General features: G+C 42.8%; 1 protein-coding gene across 1 annotated transcript in view; it reads right to left on the reverse strand.

Moving 5' to 3' along the window:
* The window catches only part of CNTNAP2 (contactin associated protein 2), a 2220467-nt gene that overhangs the window by 473504 nt on the left and 1723025 nt on the right, over positions 1-23938 (reverse strand). The window contains exon 15 of the mRNA XM_070460949.1: positions 13305-13461. Coding sequence (XP_070317050.1) covers positions 13305-13461 — 157 coding nt within the window. The remainder of the gene's footprint in view (positions 1-13304; positions 13462-23938) is intronic.

The raw sequence follows: 23938 nt of genomic DNA on the forward strand, positions 1-23938 counted from the left end.
CTGCCTGTCAATTAAAATTTTAAAAGGATGGGAAGAGGATCAGGTCCGTGAAACTATAATTTTGAAGGATCAAGAAGACGTCATCTTACATCTAACTTTCAGCAAGAGGCACAAACATTAATGCTAACCCCCCATCCTGTGTTTCTGAGGACCACATGTCTGGATACATAAATGGATATTTCTGAGTCTTCAAAATTACTTTCCTCAGCAGTATAATCACCCAACTGAAGGATATCTATCACAGGTAAGAAGAGGCAGCCAATCCTCTCTGGTCAAGAGCGCCATACACAGAAGACCCAACATGTCCTCTGTACAGGCTTGAAGCTCCCCCATCAGCAAGCAGTGCTCAGGCAGGAGTGTGAGTTGGCCCCGAGTACCTTTACGGGACATATTTTTCAGTCATCTGCAAGGCTATTTTATCAGTCAGCCTTGACTTTACACCAATACGAAACAGAGAAAAAAGCTTTGCAGCATCTTTTCAATTACATTAGCACCATAGAAGGTAGACCTATTAGCTTTCTATTGCTGCCATAGCAAATTATCACAAACTGAGTGGTTTAAAACAGCATGGAGTTATCATCTTACAGCTCTGTAGACTGGGCTCCCCTGGGGGCTGAGACAGTAAAGAGTCCACATGCAATGAGGGAGATGTGGGTTTGATCCCTGGGTTGGGAAGATCCCCTGGAGGAGGGCATAGCAACCTACTCCAGTATTCTCGCCTGGAGAATCCCCATGAACAGAGGAGCCTGGTGGGCTACGGTCCACGGGGTCACAGAGAGTCCAACATGACTGAGTGACTAAGCCCAGCACAACACAGCTCTGTAGACTGAAATTCCCACGTGAGTCTGACTGCGCTAACATCAAGGTACTGTCAGGGCCAGGTTGTTTTTCTGGAGCTTCTATGACAGAATCCATTTTCTTTTCTTCTCCAGATTTTAGAAAGTGCCTACATTTTTTTTGGCTCATGGACTCCTTCTTTCTTCTTTAAAAATAGCAATATACCATCTCTCTGGTACTTTTTCTGTCATTAGATGTCAGATTTTTTTGTGATCATAGCCGGGACTCATCTGATTAGACTAGGCCCACCCTAATAATCCAGGATAATCTCCCATCTCCAGGTTCTCATCCTTAGCCACATTCTGAGAGTCCCTTCTGCCAGGTAAGGGGACATTACACAGGGTCTGAGGATTAGGATGTGAGCATCTTTGGGAACCGTTATCCTCCCTACCACACTAGCCTACAGTCAAAGTACATCATTTTCAGTGCTGACAAAGACAGGTGGGCAAATACTATCACCCAAGCTCATTTCCTCAGCTTTCCCAAACATTATGTATTTCCATCTCAATCATTTACCTCCCTGCATAAGAGAGTGAAAAATCTGGCTTAAAACTCAGCATTCAAAAAACTAAGATCATGGTATCCAGTCCCATCACTTCATGGCAAATAGATGGGGAAAAAGTGAAAGCACTGACAGATTTTATTTTCTTGGGCTCCAAAGGCACTGCAGACAGTGACTTCAGCTATGAAATTAAAAGACTCTTGCTTCTTGGAAAGAAAGCTATGGAAAACCTAGACAGTGTCTCAAAAGCAGAGACATAACTTTGTCAACAAAGATCCATATAGTGAAAGCTATGATTTTTCCAGAGGTCATGTAAGGAGTTGGATCATAAAGCAGCCTGAGCACCAAAGGATTGATGTTTTTGAACTGTGGTGTTGGAGAAGACTCTTGAGAGTCCCTTGGACTGCAAGGAGATCAAACAAGTCAATCCTAAAGGAAATCATTCCTAAAGGAAATCAATTCATTGGAAGGACTGATGCTGAAGCTGAAGCTCCAATACGTTGACTACCTGATGCAAAGAGCTGACTCATTGGAAAAGCCCCTGATGCTGGGAAAGATTGAAGGCAAAAAGAGAAAAGGACAGAAGAGGAGGGATGGTTAGACAGATTCACTGTTTCCACTGTCTCCCCATCTATTTGCCATGAAGGGATGGGACCAGATGCCATGATCTTAGTTTTTTGAATGTTGAGTCTTACTCCAGCTTTTTCACTGATGAAAATGTGATGATCAATTTTATCTTTCAGTGGGACACAGAGTAAGGAAAGAAATAGGCTTCATCATGTGTGGATTCCCTACAAACCACACTGTTGCTTCGTCAGCACTTTGCTTTCAACTGAGTGACGCATCTTTTAATTTGAGCCTTTTCTCATGATTGATTTTTAGGAAGAATGCAATTTTTTTCCTGGCAAATGTAATAATAGCTCTCCCTCTTTTTAAAGCATGTTGGAGAGAGGGATGCTGATGGAAAATGAACTGTGCTTTCTTATAAATCTCTCTTGGATCTTAGCTCCGTTTTTTCTCAAGATCACTAAATAACACATTCTGTTGAAGTCCATTTAGCATTCTGTGGGTAGTTGTATCTATTTCAGGAACCCATGGCACACTCTGAGAATCTGACAGGCTCACACCTGATTAATCCCTCTCCCTTTCCTGTCATCAATATTATTTAGGGGCACTGGTCAAACCATATTGACACTCTGCTGACATCTTCTCTGGTGCCCAATTACCTTTCTGTCAGGATACAATCCAAGAGGTGACAGGAGAATTCTATGCTGTGCCAAGCAAGTTGGCACCAAAATGTCCCTGAGACAGAATATAATTTATCATTTTTATGCTTCTTCTGAAAACTAAGAGAGACATCTCCCTGTCCTCGATGCCAAGGGGTCTTTTAACTCACAGGCTGCGCTGTACCTTGACTATCTGGCACCTGCTGGATGAGCCTGGCTGATACTTTGTTTCACATCCCGAGGTGGATTCCTAATGAAACAGCAGAAGCCCTTCCCTTGGGCTCTTAGCCCTGACCCACATATTGGAAGCTAAACTCTTCTGAATGAGTTTAGCTGCTAGATATTTTGAGGGAAAATCATGTTCAGATGCATCTTTACAGTACAGAAAATCTGGCCAGTGAACTTATACAGTAAAGTATAAGGAGTAAAATACCCAGGGCTGTAGAACCTTTCTGCAGTCCATTCTGGCAATGCTGTGATAGTGAAATGCACGCTGTGGGGCTAAAAGGGATTAAAATAAAGTTTTCTTTTTCTTTCTTCTTTTTTAAATTTTAAGATGGCCTTCATTAGATCAAAAGGGCATCTGCATTTATGTATCTAAAAGGGAAATGTATCAGTAGCTGCCCATTTTAATATTTTATTTTATATGCACATACTCATTTGAGTATTAACTACTGTCTTGGCCTTTTTAGCAACTAGAAGAACATTACTCATAAGTGACATCATGACAGAACTCTGAATGTGTGATGGGAGTGTGCTTACAGGACATAGTCAAAACAATGACAAAATAAATTTTTTTTAGAGTATTTACCAGTGAAATACAGATGTACACTCTCACTTAGGAGTGTCCTCTCATTTAAACATCAAATCTATCATACAATGTAGGCATTATCACCATTTCAATTCTTTTCTAAGGAGACGATCACAGAGCATTTTTGCAACTTGTTCAAGGTCACTAAGCTAGCCACAGAAAGAAGACTCAAAACCAGATTACATTTAGAAAACAATTTGAACTTATTTACGATAAAATTGTCCTTCTCTCATGGCTCAGATGGTTAAGAATCTGCCTGCAATGCAGGAGGATTCAAGTTCGATACCTGAGTGGGGAAGATCCCCTGGAGAAGGGAATGGCTACCCACTCCAGTATTCTTGCCTGGAAAACCCCATGGACAGAGGAGCCTGGGGTCACAAAGAGTCAGACATGATAATACCTATATTGTATGATAGATCTGATGTTTAAATGAGAGGACACGCCTAAGTGAGAGTGCACACGTGTATTTCACTGGTAGGTTAGGTTTAGTTGCTCAGTCCTGTCTGACTCTTGCAATCCCATGGACTGTAGTCCATGAAGCTCCTCTGTCCATGGAATTCTCCAGGCAAGACTACTGGAGTGGGTTGCAATTTCCTTCTCCAGTTCACTGGTAAATACTCCCCAAACATTTATTTTGTCATTGCTTTCACTACTTTCATGATAAAAATTACCCTTAAAGTCAAAATGAGATTTCTTAAAAACCAAATAAAGAACAGCACAGAGGTGAGTAAAAGTAGATAATAAAATTGAAATCATACAGTCAAGTTCATGGCAGCATTATTGACAATTGCTAAGAAGCAGCAGCAAACCATGTGTTTACTGATGAAAGATGAAATGTGGTATACACATACAATAAAATAGTATTTGGACTTAAAGAGAAAGGAGGTTCTGATACATGCAACAACACAGTAGTCATGTATGAATGTGAGAGTTGGACCATAAAGAAAGCTGAGCACCAAAGAATTGATGCTTTTGAACTGTGGTGTTGGAGAAACCTCTTGAGAGTCCCTTGGACCACGAGGAGATCAAACCAGTCAATGCTAAAAGAAATCAATTTTGAATATTCATTGGAAGGACGGCTGCTGAAGCTGAAGCTCAGTACTTGGGCTACCTGATGCAAAGAGCCAACTCACTGGAAAAGGCCCTATTGCCAGGAAAGATTGAAGGCAGGAGAAGAAGAGGATGACAGAAGATGAGATGGTTGGATGGCATCACAGACTCAATGGACATGAGTTTGAGCAAGCTGCGGGAGATGGTGAGGGACGGGGAAGCCTGGCATGCTACAGTCCATGAGGTCACAAAGAGTTGGACACCACTGAATGACTGAACAACAACGGCATGAAAGAACCTTGAGGCCATTATGCTAAGTGCAATAAGACTGCATGATTCCATTTACATGAGGTACCAGAAAAGTAGAATTCATAGAGGCAGAAAGAAGAATGGTGATTACTAGCAGCTGGGGGCAGGGAGAAATGGGGACTTATTTTATAATGGATAGACAGTTTCCATTTTGCAAGATGAAAAGACCTCTGGAGATGGACTGTGGCATTGGTTGCACAACAAAGTAGATGTACTTAATACCACTGAACTATACTTAAAAATTTGGTAAGATAGTAAATTTATATATATATGTATATATATATATGTGTGTGTGTGTGTGTGTGTGTGTGTGTGTGTGTGTGTATATATACATATATACATATATATATGTTTTGTCGCAGTTTTAACAATTGGAAGAAATGAAATCACACTGTATATAGTACAAATGTTAAAATTTCTACAGACTTCATATCTTGCTGGTTAACATCTAAGCATGAGTCTGGAGTTTGCGTGCCCTGGGTCTGAATCTCTGCTATCCCTCTTTTTAACTGTGTGACCTTGTGGAAGTAATTTAAGCTCTCTGGGGTTTAATTGCCTCATTTGCAAAATGAGGAAAAACAGCACCTTCCTCATTGGGTCAATGTGATGTTTAAATGGCGTGATACATTTAAACACTTTGGAACAGTGTCTGGTGCATAATTAGCACTCAATAAATGTTCACTATTGTTATTGCTGAACAACATGAGGGATGAGAATGTGCACAGAAATATTTCACTTTGAGTAACACTGAACATGTTTCACAAAAAAATGTCATTGAGAAAATTAGATGAAATGATCAACGATGAAAAAATGTAGAATGAATACTTTTCTAAGTATTCCAAATATTTTGCTGTTAATGATTGGATAATCAGCTGAGCTGATCAAAGATTCTGGCTTTGAAAAAATGAAGAGATTCTGCTGCCTATAAACATTGTCATGGGTTATTTCTGGCCCAGGAAAAAGCTCTACAGACATATCAGTTCCTTTTAGGGCCCATGAAATAGGGCAAGGCCAGTTAGTATGTGACCAGCCTTTTCTACCATGGAATTCTCCAGGCAAGACTACTGGAGTGGGTAGCTATTTCCTTCTCCAGGGGAATCTTCCTGACCCAGGGGTTGAACCCAGGTCTCCTGCATCACAGGCAGATTCTTTACCACTGAGCCACCGGGGAAGCCCAGTGAGGTGAGAACTGGTCACTAATCGTATCACAAAGACTGCACTCCCATGTCTGTGCTCATCTTGGCCAGAAAACCCTTGTCCAGAAATTCTACAAGTACAGTGCGAGACGGGCACTGAAGCAGCGAACGGCCTGCCTTCCCTGCAGCTCCATTTTGGAATCACTAGTGTCTGATATGATGATTTAGCTCATTGAGTCAGGCTGTCCGAGGCCAGGAATTACCCAGTGGTGGGCACTTAGCTGAGACCAGGCTCACTTAATTAGGATTCTGGCACTGTAGGTGGGAATATTTACTATTGCTGTGAATAGTAAATCATAAATGTTAAATTACATCCAATCTCAGAAATAACTGTGCAAAACTTCTCAAGGCATAGATAATCAGGCAATTATTGAGATGGTTATAGTTCTTGCAGCCCATTGGCACTTTGCTGTGAGACAGAAGTATGCTCAGAGCTACAATCTAATTTATCTCAGCTCCATTTTTGTGTGTTTTACTCTAGTAAATAAGAATAAATGCTTAATCTAAGCTTTAGAGTCCTTTAAAAAAGAACATATAATATGTGGTCTACAGTTTAAGCTTTAAATTTAAAACATATATAACTAGTGAAAACATTAAATTCATATATCATTAAAAGAGAAAAAAACAACATGAGTAGTCTTCCTAGATCATGATATTGTAGAAAAACACTAGACTGGAAGTTTGGAAATCTGGGTCTTACTCTTCTCTCTACTTATTTCCAACATAATTGGAAGTAAAATTTTCCTGGGGCCCAATTTATGCATCTGTGCTTTAAGAAATTCTTAATGATTCCATCAGTCCTACTCCTGGACATATACCCATACCAAACTCAAATTAAAAAAAGATACATGCAGCCCAGTGTCTATAGCAGCACTATTACAATAGCCAAGACGTGGTGGCAATCTACATGTCCACAGACAGATGAATGGATAAAGAAGATAGTACAAACACACAATGGAATATAACTTAGCCATAAAAAAGAATGAAACAATGCCATTTACAGCAATATGGATAGACCTGGAGATTATCACACTAAGCAAAGTATGGCCAGAAAGAGAAAGACAATACCATATAACATTTATATGTGGAACCTAAATATGAGACAAATCAAAATCTCTATGAAACAAAAACAGACTATAGACTTGGAGAACAGACTTATGGTTGCCAAGGGAAGGAGATATAAAGGTGTGTATATATATATATGCACATACATATGTAAATACATACATACATATATACACACACACACATATAAATGTATATATGTATAACCAAGTCATTTCATGTAACTGAATCATTTTACTGTCCAGAAGACATGAACATGACATTGTAAATCAACTATACTTCCATACAATTAAAAAAAAGAAAATTTTTAATGATTTTAGCTAGAGTTCCATTCATCATTTAAGTAATAAAAATAGCATACCCTACAGCAATTTTAAATGTTCATTCATGACAGCACTTTGCCAGACCTTGACATGAATTGGGAAGTACTATCTATATTTTGTGGATATGAAAACTTAGAGAAATGAAACGCCCTGACTTACGTCTCACACAGAGGAAATGGCAAAGGAGAACTTTGTACCCACTTTGGTCTCAGTTCAGTTCAGTTCAGTTCAGTCGCTCAGTCATGTCCAACTCTTTTGAGACCCCATGAACTGCAGCACGCTGGGCCTCCCTGTCCATCACCAACTCCGGGAGTTTACCCAAACTCGTGTCCATTGAGTCGGTGACGCCATGCAGCCATCTCATTGCCTGTCATCCCCTTTTCCTCCTGCCCTCCATCTTTCCCAGCATCAGGGTCTTTTCAAATGAGTCAGCTCTTCACATGAGGTGGCCAAAGTATTGGAGTTTCAGCTTCAGCATCAGTCCTTCCAATGAACACCCAGGACTGATCTCCTTTAGGATGGACTAGTTGGATCTCCTTGCAGTCCACGGGACTCTCAAGAGTGCTCTCCAACACCTACAGTTCAAAAGCATCAATTCTTCGGTGCTCAGCTTTCTTTACAGTCCAACTCTCACATCCATACATGACCACTGGAAAAACCATAGTCTTGACTAGATGGACCTTTGTTGGCAAAGTAATGTCTCTGCTTTTTAACATGCTGTCTAGGTTGGTCATAACTTTCCTTCCAAGGAGTAAGCGTCTTCTAATTTCATGGCTGCAATCACCATCTGCAGTGATTTTGGAGCCCAAAGAAATGAAGTCAGCCACTGTTTCCCTATCTATTTGCCATGAAGTGATGACTGGATGCCTTGATCTTAGTTTTCTGAATGTTGAGCTTTAAGCCAACTTTTTCACTCTCCTCTTTCACTTTCATCAAGAGGCTTTTTAGTTCCTCTTCACTTTCTGCCATAAGGGTGGTGTCATCTGCATATCTGAGGTTACTGATATTTCTCCCGGCAATCTTGATTCCAGCTTGTGCTTCCTCCAGCCCAGTGTTTCTCATGATGTACTCTGCATATAAGTTAAATAAGCAGGGTAACAATATATAGCCTTGACGTACTACTTTTCCTATTTGGAACCAGTCTGTTGGTCCCTTTCCAGTTCTAACTGTTGCTTCCTGACCTGCATACAGGTTTCTCAGGAGGCAGGTCAGGTGGTCTGGTATTCCCATCTCTTTCAGAATTTTCCACAGTTTATTGTGATCCACACAGTCGAAGGCTTTGGCATAGTCAATAAAGCAGAAATAGATGTTTTAGCTTAATGAAATGATTTTTCTGATTGAGGTAAGATTGCTGGTAGAAGCAACTTTCTTAGCTGGATATGGACCCTGAAAGCATGAGATTCAGTAGAACCTCTGCTTTCGTTATTTTGTTGTTGTTGTTCAGTCACCAAGTCATGTCTGATTCTTCGTGACCCCGTGGACTGAAGCACACCAGGCTCCCCTGTCCTTCACTGTCTCCTGGAGTTTGTTCAAATCCATCGAGTCAGTGATGCCGTCCAACCATCTCATCCTGTGTTGTCCCCTTCTCCTCCCGCCTTCAATCTTTCCCTGCATCAGGGTCTTTTCCAATGAGTCGGCTCTTTGCATCAGGTGGCCAAAGTATTGGAGTTTCTATTTTTATGTCACTACAGATGTTGTTTCACACGTGTGGATTTCACGTGGGTGCGTACACCAGACTTTCCTTTTCCTGAGTCTTCAGCTGTCCTCTGTGGTAGGATGAAAAGAGCTGGATACCAGTGACCATGGAGCTCACAGTCTGTGTAGCCTGGACAGTGAGCCAGCCAGAAATGCTCCCTGGTTCTGCCCATCGTGGAAGGGGGGACGCTGCAGGAGTCTACTTCCTACCCGGGTTCTGGCTTCCTCCCTCTTCTGGCAGGACCCCCAGACAATGCAGTAAACCCCTGGCCCTGCGTTCAGCCTTCCTGGTGCCCTAAGAGTCTGATGGCTCCACCGACAAAGCTGCTCTCATTCTTGCCCTGTGAGGGGGGAGAAGCCAGGCGCTCTGTGAAACCCTGTGCTCAGCACAAGGGCCTGGTGCAGCATCTCTCTGAGAGCTGATGGGGTTAGTGGACCTAGACTTTCTCTTCTCTTGATGATCTCTGGTTTGTAAGTTTCTCTGTCAAAGCCTGTTCTGTGTCACTGCCTCATGGTATTGTGGAATTCGACACGCGCCCTGTGGCATGGCAGGTTGAGAAAGCACAGGGACCCCTTTACCTGGTGCCTTTTCATTTCTTAAGATTCGTTTGGAACTGGTAAGAATTGCAATGAAAATTACATAATTAAGAATTGCAATCAGCTATGTATTCACATTGTACAATTCACAGAATATTATTTTCCTAGTCCACATTCTATTTAACTCTCACAGTAGTCTACCAGTCAAGATTCAGTTTTACTATACGGACCACAAACCTAAATTTAAGGCTGGCTAAAAAAGCCTCCCCTCAAAGTGGCAGATCTGGACCTAATGTAAAGCTTTCTGCTTCCAGGAACTTTGGTACACATCTCTAGAAACAGATCTGTTCATTCTGAAATACTGAAAGCATCCACACTTTAGGTATTTTCCAGGTGCTGGTGAATTCAAAGCCCAAGAAGACATCACCAAAAGCTTTCTTTCTTGTGCCGAATAGGAAAGATCATTTCCGTAGTTATTTATTGTAAACATACTGATTTTACTTTTCAGTTTGCTCAAGATACAGTGCCCCTACCATGAGACAGTAGACCATCTCATAGGAGCAAAAGGGTGAGGATGTCTTAGCTGCTACTCAACCCGAAGGAAGCAAGACATCAGCCATGTCCGAGTCCCTGAGCAACTGTGGAAAGTTGCGATCTAATCAAGAGCTTGCAGAGGCATGTGTCTGAGTGAGGCTGAACAGGTCTGTCTACAGCATCTTCTCATGGATGATCTGAATTCAGGTTTGTTCTCGGAATTCAGGTACTATCCTCCCTGGCGGCTCAGACGGTAAAGCGTCTCCCTACAATGCGGGAGACCTGGGTTCAATCCTTGGGTTGGGAAGAATATCCCGGAGAAGGAAATAGCCACCTACTCCAGTATTCTTGCCTGGAAAATCCCATGGATAGAGGAGCCTGGTGGGCTACTGTCCATAAGGTCACAAAGAGTCGGACATGACTGAGCAACTTCACTTTCACTTTCATGTTCTTCTAAGTGCATTGCTCCGAAGCCTGAATGTCTTACCAGTGATCCCACGAATGGTGCCCCTCTGGGTTTAGAAACAGTGTTATGCTGGTGTTATAATATGTTATGTCATGTCAAACTTAATATTTTCAAAGCCTAACCCATCATCTACCCGCTGAACTGTTATTCCTTTGCCTGGTAAGGAATTTAACCATTTCTAGGTGCCCAGTGGGGAGCCTACCCAGACCCATCTCTTTCTTCTTACATAGTCATAACTATCAAGTCCTGGAGGGACCACTTCCTGAATATCTCACATATATTCCACCATTTCCACTGTCTGGTCCTCAACACCTTTCAAGAGCTCTCATGACTTCCTTTTGCTGGATCTCCCCCCCCAACTCCATCAAGGCTACCTCCACAGGGCTCACTGCAGTAAATCCATCTCCCACCACCCACGGAAAAGAGTGGCAGCTCTAGTGTTTGCTGCCCACTGCTGAGCCTCACTGAGGTTTCTCCTCTCTTCTCCACATCACAGCCCAGATCTACAGCCCTGATGGCTCCCCAAGCTGGCTGTCCTCACTCCTGCCTCTCCTCCAAGTCAATCTTGCAAGGAAGAGTATTCCCTGCACACTTTCAAGCATCCCTGACTCATAAGGACTGTCCTAGCTCCTCTCCACTCTCCCTCAGTTGGTCTTCAATTTCCTTGCACTGGTTTTGTTGGACCCTGCGATGTCTTCATCGGAGCGTGGTTGTATTATGTTGTCTGTCTCTGTGTGTGTGTGTGTTTTCCCAACTAATTTTTGAGTCCTTGAGGACAAACACCATGCTCTATTTGTCAATGAATACTGAGCCCTTGGGACGACATCTGACAAAAACAAATTTCACTTGGATTCACGCACGAGATCTCCCTTTTCCTTTTGAATATCTCAACTCCCCTCCACGGCAGGACAAAAGCACTGAACAGTGTAGGTTGCTTGAACAATGAACCACCTGGGAATAGCGCTCTCCCTTCTGGTCTGGGAGGCTGCACTGAAGTCTGCTCCCCAAGGCTCTGAGAGTGAAAGCTGAGCAGATGAATGAATCTGTGTGAACCCGCAGAACCTACTTACAGACATGCAAATAGTAAGAAGTGACAAGACATAGGTCAGAGAAGGGGTTCCTGTTACTGCCAGTCTCTATTTTATTCCCAGAACCTAGAAGACTCCCTGAAGAAGGAAATGGCAACCCACTCCAGAACTCTTGCCTAGAGAATCCTGTGGACAGTGGAGTCTGGTGGGCTGCTGTCCATAGGGTCGCACAGAGTCGGACACGACTGAAGCGACTCTGCATGCATGCATGCATTGGAGAAGGAAATGAAAACCCACTCCAGTGTTCTTGCCTGGAGAACTCCAGGGACAGAGGAGCCTGGTGGGCTGCCGTCCATGGGGCTGCATAGAGTGGGACACAACTGAAGTGATTTAGCAGCAGCAGCAGCAGAAGACTCCCTGGCACAAAAGAGCTCCATCAATATCAGTGTGAGTGAAGGACTGACTGAGTCGACAGACTGCCTGACCGAAAAGTCACCTTTGAAGACTGGGTCTCTCTGATTTCATTCTCCTGACTTCGAGTCTCTATAGTGTGCATGTGCTTGTAGACACATCTTTCAAACAAAATTAAAAAGTGAATATGTCATTATTTCCTCTTGACCATAAACCAAAGTTAAAGAATAGTGATAGCTATTTATACACATGCACAGAAATTCTAAGCCACTGAAATGTATAGCCTCTATAATAATATCATTTATTTAAAAAAAAATGGCTCTTGGAAAATAGGTAGGCATCCAACCTGATAAGCACACAACTTTACAGGAAGAACTAGTTTTCAGTTAACTGGTAGGATGAACTTATCTTGTAAACCGTCCTCTATGTAGTTAGTATGAATTAAAACCGGGGCAACTGTAGGCAACTGTAATCAGTCACAGGAAGAAATTCGGGGCCCTGCTCTCTGCTGCCACCCAGAGGCGGGGATGGAGCACAGTCGCCTCTTCCCGTGTCAGAGACAGGAGTTGCAAGATGTGAGCTTTATGGAAAGAACCGGACTCAGGCTTACATTTTCCACGCAAAACTTCTGGGGCCTTTTCCCACACAGAATGACAGCTGATTTATCTTTATCTATTACGGACACAGACACAGCCATTCGCCGTGAAGCAGGACAAAAGCCAGTAGAGGGATGAAAGAAACCCCAAATAGATCTTCTTTGAACTGATTTGTATCAGAGTTATAAACAGTTCAAGGCATGAAAGAAAAGCAGGCTGGCAAGCACTGTTGCTGAAGACGGGAGCAAAGCACAATCTTCCCTTTCTTTTCCCACCTCTGTCTTTTTTTTCTCCCTCATCCAGCTCCTCAAAGCAAACGTGGTAGGAGGCGGGAGCACTCACTGTAGGAGGCTGTTTGGGCTCTCTCACGCCTGCACACGGCTCCCTGCCCGCGGCCACCCCCTGTATTGTCACAAAGCACATTTTATAATGCAAATCACTGTCTACTACATGCCTCATTATTTTCCTCTCTGAATAAAATATGAATACATCAATTATGTGTTCTTCTATTTCTAAATGCATACCCTTGTAGCACTGACCTCTTTCAGCTTTTATAGTTTTCAGAACGTTCCTGACATTTGTCAGCTGGGTTAGGCCCGAACCTTTCTAACCTCGTCTCTTATTATTTCAGCACTTTTCACACTTTCTCTCCCATCTAATTAGTCTGGCCTCCAGGCAGGCTGGGAGGGGAGCTTGCGTGCCCGGCCCCGGCACTCACCACTGCTTGTAATCCGCGTCACAGTTGCAGTAGTATCTGGGGTCCGTGCAGTTGCGCTCGATGCCGCAGGCACATTTCTGAATTCCAGGCCCAGAGCCTCCCCAGTAGTAATGCTTCTCGTTGGCTTTGCCTACCCACCAGGTGTAAGGGCTTCCATCTGCAAGAAAGGGGAAGTGCACACTGAGATGGTACCCGCACCCAGTCACCATTGCGACACAGTCACACCCCCCAGCCCAGGAGCCACATGCTCTCTGGTACCCTGAACCCCACTCAGCCCTCTTACAAGTCAGGGCGTTTCAACAGTAGGGAAGTGTAATAAGAAACTTCAGAGGAATGGTAAGCTCAAGCTTTCCCACCAGGATAAGTGCCTCTTCCTCTGAAAGATTTTACATTCAAGCTCCCAGAGTTAAGAAGCCTGTTCTGTAAAGTGTGTTATACCCAGATGGGGTATAACACAAAGTGTGAGGGTGTGTTTGCCAAGCATCAATTCTCTAATGTACAACTAAGTTCATGGCGAGTTGTGCTTTTCTATGCAAGAATAGTCATGGAGATGACAGGCTATCAGAGGTCAATGTGGGCTCTCATCATGCCCTAGTATGATCTTATTTTACAGGTAAGCAACATAGAAACGTTAAGTGATTCTTTCAATTATACAGCAGAGCAGCCTCCAGACTGGAAGTTTGACACTTTTCTTCATAAGACATTGAACAATGCTCTTTATCCCATCCTATTTTGCTTTATTATTTGGCCTAATATTCAACCATTCATTCATTCATTCACTGGTCAGACATCTATTGCGTTTCCTTTATGTGTCAAACATTATAAGAAACTCAGCAGGATAATGGAGGAAAAGATAGAGTGTGGAATTTAATTATGGAGAGTAGGTGAGGAAGGGAAGTTTCCCAGAAGAGATAACGTGCTGGAGCTGTGTCTTGATGCTTAGGTTACCCTGGTGAATAAGGATATAAGTGAGACAAGGACCCCCCAGGCAAAGGAGAAAGAAGGGTAAAGTTCTACATGGAGCACACGTTGAGTAGTATATTCACTGATGGTAGAATAGGGCTGAAGAGATATATCTGAGAGGGAAGCAGGAATAGGTCGCATCAGACAGTGGGTGAGGGTCATAGCAAGACAAACTTTGTCCAAATAAGCTATTTTGCATTGGTTTATTCTTGCTATTCAGTGTTGATTTCCCCCTTTTTAAGAAAGCCGCACTTCATTCTGAAACTAATGGGAAACCATTGAAGTATTTTAAACAGGGCATTTTCATGGTCACGTTTGTGTTTGTAAAGATCTGCAGTGAGATGAAAAGGCAGATTTCGGGGGATGAAGTCATGGAGGCCAGATGTGATGCTCCTATGTTAATACCAAAGAGAAATAATAAGATCGCAGTGAAAATGGAGAGGAAGACAACATGCAAAGCGATGTAGGAGTTACAACTGGCTTGGGACTATTTGGATTTGGGTGGGGTGACGGTGTGTGGATTAACCCCAAATTTCTGGCTTAGGTGACTTAGAGAGTGGTGATGTGCTTCACCATCCAGTAGATCACAGGGAAGATGAGAAATCTAGAGAATGAAGAAGAAAGGATGATGACCCTCATACATGAAGTGGGCAACTGGCTCTCAGAGACTGGGTCTCAGGAGCATTCTCTGGGCTGAAAATCCCCTTTTAGGAGCCATCCGCCTAAATCACTGGCAGCAGGAGAGAAGTCACTGGAATCTTCTGGATTCCAGCAGCATTTAGAGAGCAGAAAAGAGGAGGAGCTGGCCATGGTGGAGGGCAAGAAAGATCATCCGAGAGGGTGGAGGAGAAACAAGCAATGAATTTCCAGAAGAGTGGTGTGGTTGGCATCGTCAGATTTCATAGCAGAGTTCATTAAGACGAAGGTTTTAACTTTCTCTTTTAATCTGACAGCTAGATGGGGTTTGTGGAGAGGAGTTTCAGGGGAATGATGGGAAGAAGTGGCCAGGCAGCAGCAGGCAGAGGAGGGAAGCAAAAGGAAAGGAAGGGGTGGGGGGAGACCCTGAGCACAGCTGCCCATGCAGGAGCCTGGGAGCTGAACAGAATCTGGTGGAGGCCGGGCAGCCAGCAAACCCGCACTCAACAGTGAGAATGTCCATGTGTGGGGCTAAAGTTCCATTCTAATCACTCGCCAGCCTTTCAGGACGCCAATGCACACTCGTCTCAAGCACACATCTGTGCATGCGCTTGTGCTTAGAAATAAAAACCTTGCATTCTGTACGCTATCATCTAGACCAGAGGTGCCCCAAATTTCTGGTGCCAGGGACTGGTTTCATGGAAAACGACCTTTCCACAGACCGGGGTTGGAGGTGGATGGTTTGGGGATGATCAAAGTGCATTACATTTATTGCGCACTTTATTTCTGTTATGACTACATGTGTGTTAGTCGCTCAGTCATGTGCAGCTCTTTGCGACCCCATGGACTGTAGCCCGCCAGGCTCCTCTGTCCCTGGGACTGTCCAGGCAAGGATACTAGAGTGGGTTGCCATTTCCCCCTCCAGGGGATCTTCCCGATCCAGGGATCAAATGTGGGTCTCCTGCATGGTAGGTGGATGCTTTACTGTCTGAGCTACTAGGGAAGCCCATAGTACATAATGATAGAAATCAGACATTGGATCCTAGAGGATGGGACCCCTGAACAGTCAACAGCACCTAAGCAAGTGACACAATAAAGGAAGAAAAACACATATTGGAACCGTGTAGAAACTGCTCCTCTGTCTTCTCAGAGATGCCAATAGTTTTTCATTTCTGCTTTTTTTTTTTTTAGAGGTAGGTGATTTAAAGTTATAAAACTGTACTGAGAGTTGAGGCTTGATGTAATGAATGGAGTAAAATCTCTGAACTTGGAAAGGAGTTACGCAGGTCTTCTCTACGTGAAGTCACTCAGTCATTTCTGACTCTGTACGGCCCCACGGACTTGTAGCCTCCGAGGCTCCTCCGTCCATGGGATTCTCCAGGCAAGAGTAGTGGAGTGGGGTGCCATTGCCTTCTCTAACTCCATACAAATTTCCAGATTTTCCAGTTGCATTGACTTAATTTGGAAAAGTTAACTATTTTTCCCTTCGTCAGATCATTTTTGGCACCTGATTTTTAAGAAATACATTAGACTTGATCTGGCCAATAGTGGAGAGGGTGATTTCAGCACCATGCCCTGAAGGGAGAAGAAGGCAGCTCTTCCATTCTGAAACCCTGTCTCCCATCTCTCTGGGGCCTGTCCCAGTGTACAGGGGGCTGAGTTTTCTTTTTACAGCCAAACTGTCTTGCTTCTCCCTTCTCTTTTCCATCAGAGCAGAGGAACATATCCAGTTTCTGATGCTTTTTAATACTGGAAACTTGGCCGATAATAAACTACTCTTATTTTCTTTTGATGTAGTCAAGAGTTAAAAAAATAATGCTTAAAAATTGCATTTATGGAAACAATAAAACCTGAGCTGGGTCACTGGGTTAGTAAGCCTCATCAGGTCTCCACTGATTCCATCCCTGGCCGTGTTACAGGAAAAGGACAAAGGTGGACGGTGCCATGCCGACACTGCAAAGGCCCCTGGGGCCGTGTAGGCCACAACCTGTCACTCAAAGTGCAGAACATGACCTGGACAGATTATCCCCTTTTGTCATCACACTGCACATTTTCAAGCTTACCTAAAGCTAAATTCTTTCTCTTAGAAGAAATATCATTTACTCTCATTGCTTTGGGAAATTAGGGGATACTAACCTACATGGTGGAGGGGAAGAAACAATCAGACCTCCTGAAGAACTGGAGGCCATGGCTTAGCTGACAGGAAACACCCTTGTCCTGCCTGTACATGAAATAGGCAATGAAAGGGTCTATCTCAGAACGTCAGTTCAATTTCCGATTGTTCCTTCCAGGCGCCAGTAGAAACAACCTACCATGGTTACATTCTTGTCACAGAGAGTAATGATAAATTGCACAAACTAGAGAAGCTGTGTGGCTCAGGATTCTTTATGAAATCAGGACGTCAGTCAAGGGAGCAAGGTTATCATCAGCTGCTCCTGTAGCATGGAACTCTGAGAAATGCACTACAGGGGAAGCAGAGAAAGATCTAGCTGGTTCCCACCACACCTACAGGGCGTATCAGGAAGCCCAGGAGAGGAAGTCACACTATCAAGGGGACTGGACCACGGGTGTTCTAGCAGGAGCCCCACGCTTTGCATGGCACCCAGTCTCCGAACCAACCTCACATGGCAGACCTCAGGTCCTATAGAGAGGGACTCTCGATAGACATCAGGATGCAATCCAAGAAGATGATCAGCAGTGATCATGTTTCTCGTGTTCTGTGCAAGGAGACATGCTAGTGACCAGGGGAAAGGAGTTCATTTCCCCAGCCCTTTCCCCCCATCCCCTACCTTTTACTCAAGTCACCTTTGTCTTACATAGCTAATGTTCCCAGTCAGGGTGGTGCAAAATCAATGTTATTTTGTTCTCCTTCCTAGGAAAATAAGTTAAGTGCAGTACAAAATGTTTTACTTAGCTGTTTCCACATCTCCCAGGAACAGACGAATGCCAAGAAGAACAACACATTCCAGAGAAAAATCAAGTTGTACCCTTTGTTATTAGCACTGGCTAATTTGGTCAAATCAAATCATTATTATTTATTAACTTGGCATATATTTTATATTCAGTGACAAGAGAATGGTTCAACTTGTGTTGAGCAAAGAACTGCCTTATTTCAGTGCTATGCTAACGAAGTGCTACTTTTTGCTTTACAGATCATTATTTACCTGTTAATTGGCTTTGGGGAAAAGAAGTGAAAGGCGATAAAAATGGGAAGACTTTTTAAAAGACAAGAATAAGAAGTGGTGAGAAAAGAAACAATTTAATTACCCAGTGCTAAGAGTTCAAGAATTTCTCTGACCTCAGTATATGAAGATTTTTGTTAACTACATTGAGTAGGAGTAATCCTTGCAACAGGATCATGTACTGATAAACCATATTCAAGGTTAACTAGAAGCTAAATTATGAAAGTAAGGGATATTGTATTAAGACAGCCAGATATGGAATGAATTAAATGATCATGGCACTTTGTACTCACTTAAGACCAAATTTTATTTTGTTGAGGATTCATTATGGGTTGGATGACTGAAGAAGAGAGGAAGACAAGAGGCAGCTTGCTTTACTCAAATGTAAAGAAGCCGATAGACCTCTGTTATTTTCTCCAATAACAAGTTGTTTCAGAAACACAAGGGCAAATGCATGGGGACCGCTTGATACAAATGTGGCGCATACCTGTGACTTTCAGTACATTCTTTAGAACCGCGGAGTTACGCAAAATAACCTAATAATTTACTTACAGAAACAGTATCCTGGCATAGCTACGGTAAGACTCAGTACCTTCACTGGACATTTAATTAGTTCCATTCCATCCATTTCTACAGAATATTAAAAACAATACCAGAAAGGTTTATTGTCTCCAAAATGAAAACTTAAAAGCCTACTTGGAGCTTGATGAACCTGAGCCTTATTATATCTCCTACTATCTGCTTATCTACAAATTACATTAAAGAACCGCTGGGGGCTTTTAGCAGAGGAAACAGAGCTCTGCTTGGCCACTCCTTTACTGTACGCCCTGGGCTCACGCTGTCTGGATTATTCTGGCTGTTTGAAGACCCCTATGGTGCAAGATCTCATTCTAAAGAAAGACTCATACTCTGAAAAATTTCCCCATACACTGCCATTCTTACCGCAGCACAACCCAATCATTCTTTCCTATACCCACCAGGGATAAGCCAATCCATGGTGATAATATGCTTTTTCTCATATGCTAACAAAACTCTGTTAGCCTTTGCCCTGCTTCATTTTGTACTCCAAGGCCAAACCTGCCTGTTACTCCAGGTGTCTCTTGACTTCCTACTTTTGCATTCCAATACCCTATGATGGAAAGGACCTTTTTTTTTTTCTTTTCTTTTTTTTTGGTGTTGGTCATAGAAGGTCTTGTAGGTCATCATAGAACCATTCAACTTCAGCTTCTTCAGCATCAGTGGTCGGGACATAGTCTTGGATTACTACGATTACTTTATAAGCATATTGTCACCATGGATTGATTGCTATGATTACTTTATAAGCATATTGTCACCATGGATTGATTACTATGATTACTTTATAAGCATATTGTCACCATGGATTGATTACTATGATTACTTTATAAGCACACTGTCACCATGGATTAAGTAACCATAGTAATCCAAGACTATGTCCCATCCACTAATGCTGAAGAAGCTGAAGTTGAATGGTTCTATGATGACCTACAAGACCTTCTACAACCAACACCCCCCCCCCAAAAAAAAAGAGAAAAGAAAAGAAAAAAAAATGTCCTTTTCATCATAGGGTATTGGAATGCAAAAGTAGGAAGTCAAGAGACACCTGGAGTAATAGGCAAGTTTGGCCTTGGAGTACAAAATGAAGCAGGGCAAAGGCTAACAGAGTTTTGCCAAGAGAATGCACCAGTCATAGAAAACACCCTCTTCCAACAACACAAGAGAAGACTCTACACATGGACATCACCAGATGGTCAATACTGAAATCAGACTGATTATATTCTTTGCAGCCGAGGATAGAGAAGCTGTATTCAGTCAGCAAAAAAACGAGACTGGGAGCTGACTGTGGCTCAGATCGTGAACTCCTTATTGCCAAATTCAGACTTAAATTGAAGAACATAGGGAAAACTACTAGGCTATTTAGGTATGATCTAAATCAAATTCCTTACACAGTGGAAGTGATAAATAGATTCAAGGGATTAGATCTGATAGAGTGCCTGAAGAACTACGGATGGAGATTCATAACATTGTACAGGAGGCAGGGATCAAGACCATCCCCAAGAAAAAGAAAGGCAAAAAGGCAAAGAAAGCCTTACACATAGCTGAGAAAAGAGGAGAAGCAAAAGGCAAAGGAGAAAGGGAAAGAGGTACCCATCTGAATGCAGAGTTCCAAAGAAAAGCAAGGAGAAATAAGAAAGCCTTCTCAAGTAAAGACAACCTTAATTGGTATAATTCTAGACTGTAGGTGCAAAACATTTTGGTACTTGTGAGAACCTTCCTCCCAATGCAAATTACCTATAGAAGAAGGAAGATAAAAGAGCCCTTACCCTAAGCTCCAGATTAGGCTTGGAGCAGGGAGGAAATTTGGAGGTGTTATAGCTACTACCTGACTCTTTGTGACCCCATGGACTGTAGTCTACTGGGCTCCTCCATCCAGGAGATTTTCCAGGCAAGAGTACTGGAGTGGGTTACCATTGCCCTCTCCAGGGGATCTTCCCAATCCAGGGATCGAACCCAGGTCTCCCACACTGTAGGCAGACGCTTTACCATCTGAGCCACAAGGAAAGCCCCATAGCTACTACAGAGCTGTCCAAATAATCTGATAGTTATAACTTGAAAGATTGAGCAGGCCAGAATCCCCTTTTCCTTCAGTAAGAGGTGCGCACAGTCCAAGGGTTGCAGAGCCCTAAAGATGACGCTGACAGCTGTCCGTGACCCCAGCCCTGGAAGGAGGAACAGGCCACTAGTCCTGAGTTCTGGGGCTTAAGTGGAGGAAGCCTCTCTTCCTCACCATGTGAAATTGGTCCTTAACGCAATCACTTCCAGGCACTGGATCCAGGCAGCCCGTCTCAGGATCCTCAGAGGAGGAGGGGGCTCAGAAGGGATGTCATGGAGTGACTGCTTCTGAGATTTTTCCCTCTAGTGAGAAAACGGTATAGGGAAGGGTTTCCAACTGAACTAAAATAAGATTCATCTCAGGCTCTTGTGAACCATACAGATATCCTGGCCTACAGAATAAGATCTATGGAATAAGAATCTCAGAGGAAATTCTTGAGACCCTGTCACTAATGTCCTAGTGATTCTTATCTTTATCCACACACTGACCTGGGGAAATGACAGCATGGCTTCACTTCGCAGAACAATTGTCCTCTTGGTACACCAGTCCAGGACCTGTTTTCTAGGTTTGATCTGATGAAGTCATAATAGTACTGATCACAGCAACACCTCCACTTAAAATTTACAATTATTTTTTCTCTGAATAATTCAGTCACTATAATCCCCCCTTTTACTTTTTGCAATTTCATAACTACAATTCTGAGTCCGAATGCCTATATTTTACCATTTAGACTAAGAGCTTTAAAAATAAAATTAAAAATCATGTATCTTGGCATTTTCATAGGCACAAGAGCCTATCAATAAGCCACCTATAACTTCCGTGAAATCACTTGGCTAAACCAGATAACAATATTATTTTTTGATTCCCAACCATCTAGTTCTAAGTTGTTCTGTGTTAAGAAAAAGACAAAACAAAGAATGAATCCAGAAATGTCCTGTGGAGTTCATACTGCAGACAGTGATGTGAAGTTGGGAAAACTTATAATTTTGAAGTTATAATATAAACATTCAATTTGGCATTAAAGGTGACCATTTTATCTCTCTGTGATTGAATGTCACTAAACTCATTTGATTAGGGCTGAATAGAAATGAATGAAGCTGATTAGCTTCACGTTGCCGCTTTCAGAATTACATCAGATTTTACTGTATTTTATTAATTTGAATAGGGACCAAATTTAGAAATGGAGAATTGAAGTTCAGATCAAGATGGACCTAAACTGAAATGCTAATCAATTAAAAATTAATTTCACTGCATAATATTTAAATTTATTTTATTGAATTGAACTTAATAGATTTCAATCAAGGACTGATTCCACTGAGCAGAATTTGATTGAGTTGAATCAAATCACTTTGAATCCTATTCAAATGAATTAGATTTTGTTAATTTGAATGGAATTGAAGTGGCAGATTAGATGGGAGTTTGTAATTCTGAGCAGTATTAAAGGGAACAGAACAGACCGACTCACTCTAAGTTAACTTGGTTTCAGTTTCTATAGCGGTCCTGGGCCTTCATGTCCCCTCAGCAACTCTGGTTAATTCCTTTGAACCATCGCCCTAGTCACAAATGTGATTAATAATACCAACATGATCGAATGGAACCACATAGTGTTTGTAGGACACAGGAAAGCACTATTTGGGTCTTTTTACTGGAAAAACCTTGGCCAATTATTTCGATATTTCTTTTCCTCTTTATAAAACAAGTGAAGAAGGAATTAACTGAATCCCAGGAACAATGATTTATATGCATCCTGGCTGCTCCTTTTATTTTAATTCTCCATTAAGTATGGTAGTCATCTGATAAAACATGCCTTCCCTCGGCCTATTATTTATATGGACTGTCTCGATAGGCAGTGCCTTGATTTTATTTATTTTCATTTTATTTTTAAATATAGAACAAGCATCTCATTGGAAACGACACTGATGCTGGGAAAGATTGAAGGCAGAAGGAGAAGGGGTGGCAGAGGATGACACGGTTGGATGGCATCACCGACTCAATGGACATGCTGCTGCTGCTGCTGCTGAGTCACCTCAGTCGTGTCCGACCCTGTGTGACCCCAGAGACGGCAGCCCACCAGGCTCCGCTGTCCCTGGGATTCCCCAGGCAAGAATACTGGAGTGGGCTGCCATTTCCTTCTCCAGCACATGAAAGTGAAAAGTGAAAGTGAAGTCACTCAGTCGTGTCTGACTCTTCTTGACCCCATGGACTGCAGCCCACCAGGCTCCTCCATCCATGGGATTTTCCAGGCAAGAGTACTGGAGTGGGTGCTATTCCCTTCTCTGATATGGACATGAGTTTGAGCAAACTCCAGGAGATAGTGGAGGACAGAGGAGCCTGGCAGGCTACCGTCCATGTGGTTGCGAAGAATCCAACATGAAAAACAGCAACAATAATTATGACAGCCTTGTGCCTTGATTTCTGATAGGGCACACAGAATAAGAGGGAAAAAAATGCACATTAAACATCATAGGAGTGGTTCAGACAATGGGTCCTGTGGGATTTTGCAGAAGGGAGTGATTACCAAGGACTAAGGTACACTGGAGAGCCTCCGTGAAGACACAGATCTGACTGCAGCTTTGATGGACAGGTAGGTTTCAGAAAACTGTAAAGAGGATATGAGCCTTTCAGAACCTGAATGGCTGGGCTAAGGTGTGAAGCTAGGAAATATCCAAGTCATTTCAGGAAAGTGAAAATGGCTCATTTGTGTCCACCTGTTGGCAACCCGTGGACTATACAGTCCATGGAGTTCTCTAAGTCAGAGTACTGGAGTGGGTAGCCTTTCCCTTCTCCAGGGATCGAACCCAGGTCTCCCATATTGCAGCCAGATTCTTTACCAGCTGAGCCATAGGGAAGCCCATGGTTCATTTCAGGAACCATGGGGCAATCAGTTAGACTGGGGGGGGAGGGGTCAGTGTTGAGAAGTAGAATTTGTGGTTGGAGAAATGGTTATGAGTGTTTTCATGATATCTGCACTTCAGTTTTTTTTAGTAATGAGAAGTCAAAGTTTTCAATGGACATGAGTCTGAGCCAACTCCAGGAGATAGTGACGGGACAGGGAAGCCTGGTATGCTGGGGTCACAAAGGGTCAGATATGACTCAGCAACTAAACAACAACAATCTTGTGTTAAGCCACTCTATACAGACCCACATTACTACATTCAATCCTGTTGTGTTTGGCTGTTTTCTGCACTCAGCTCCCCTGCAGACAGGATGCTCCATCTGGA

Source organism: Odocoileus virginianus, chromosome 1 (assembly GCF_023699985.2).
Source record: "Odocoileus virginianus isolate 20LAN1187 ecotype Illinois chromosome 1, Ovbor_1.2, whole genome shotgun sequence".
Classification (NCBI taxonomy): Eukaryota; Metazoa; Chordata; class Mammalia; order Artiodactyla; family Cervidae; genus Odocoileus; species Odocoileus virginianus.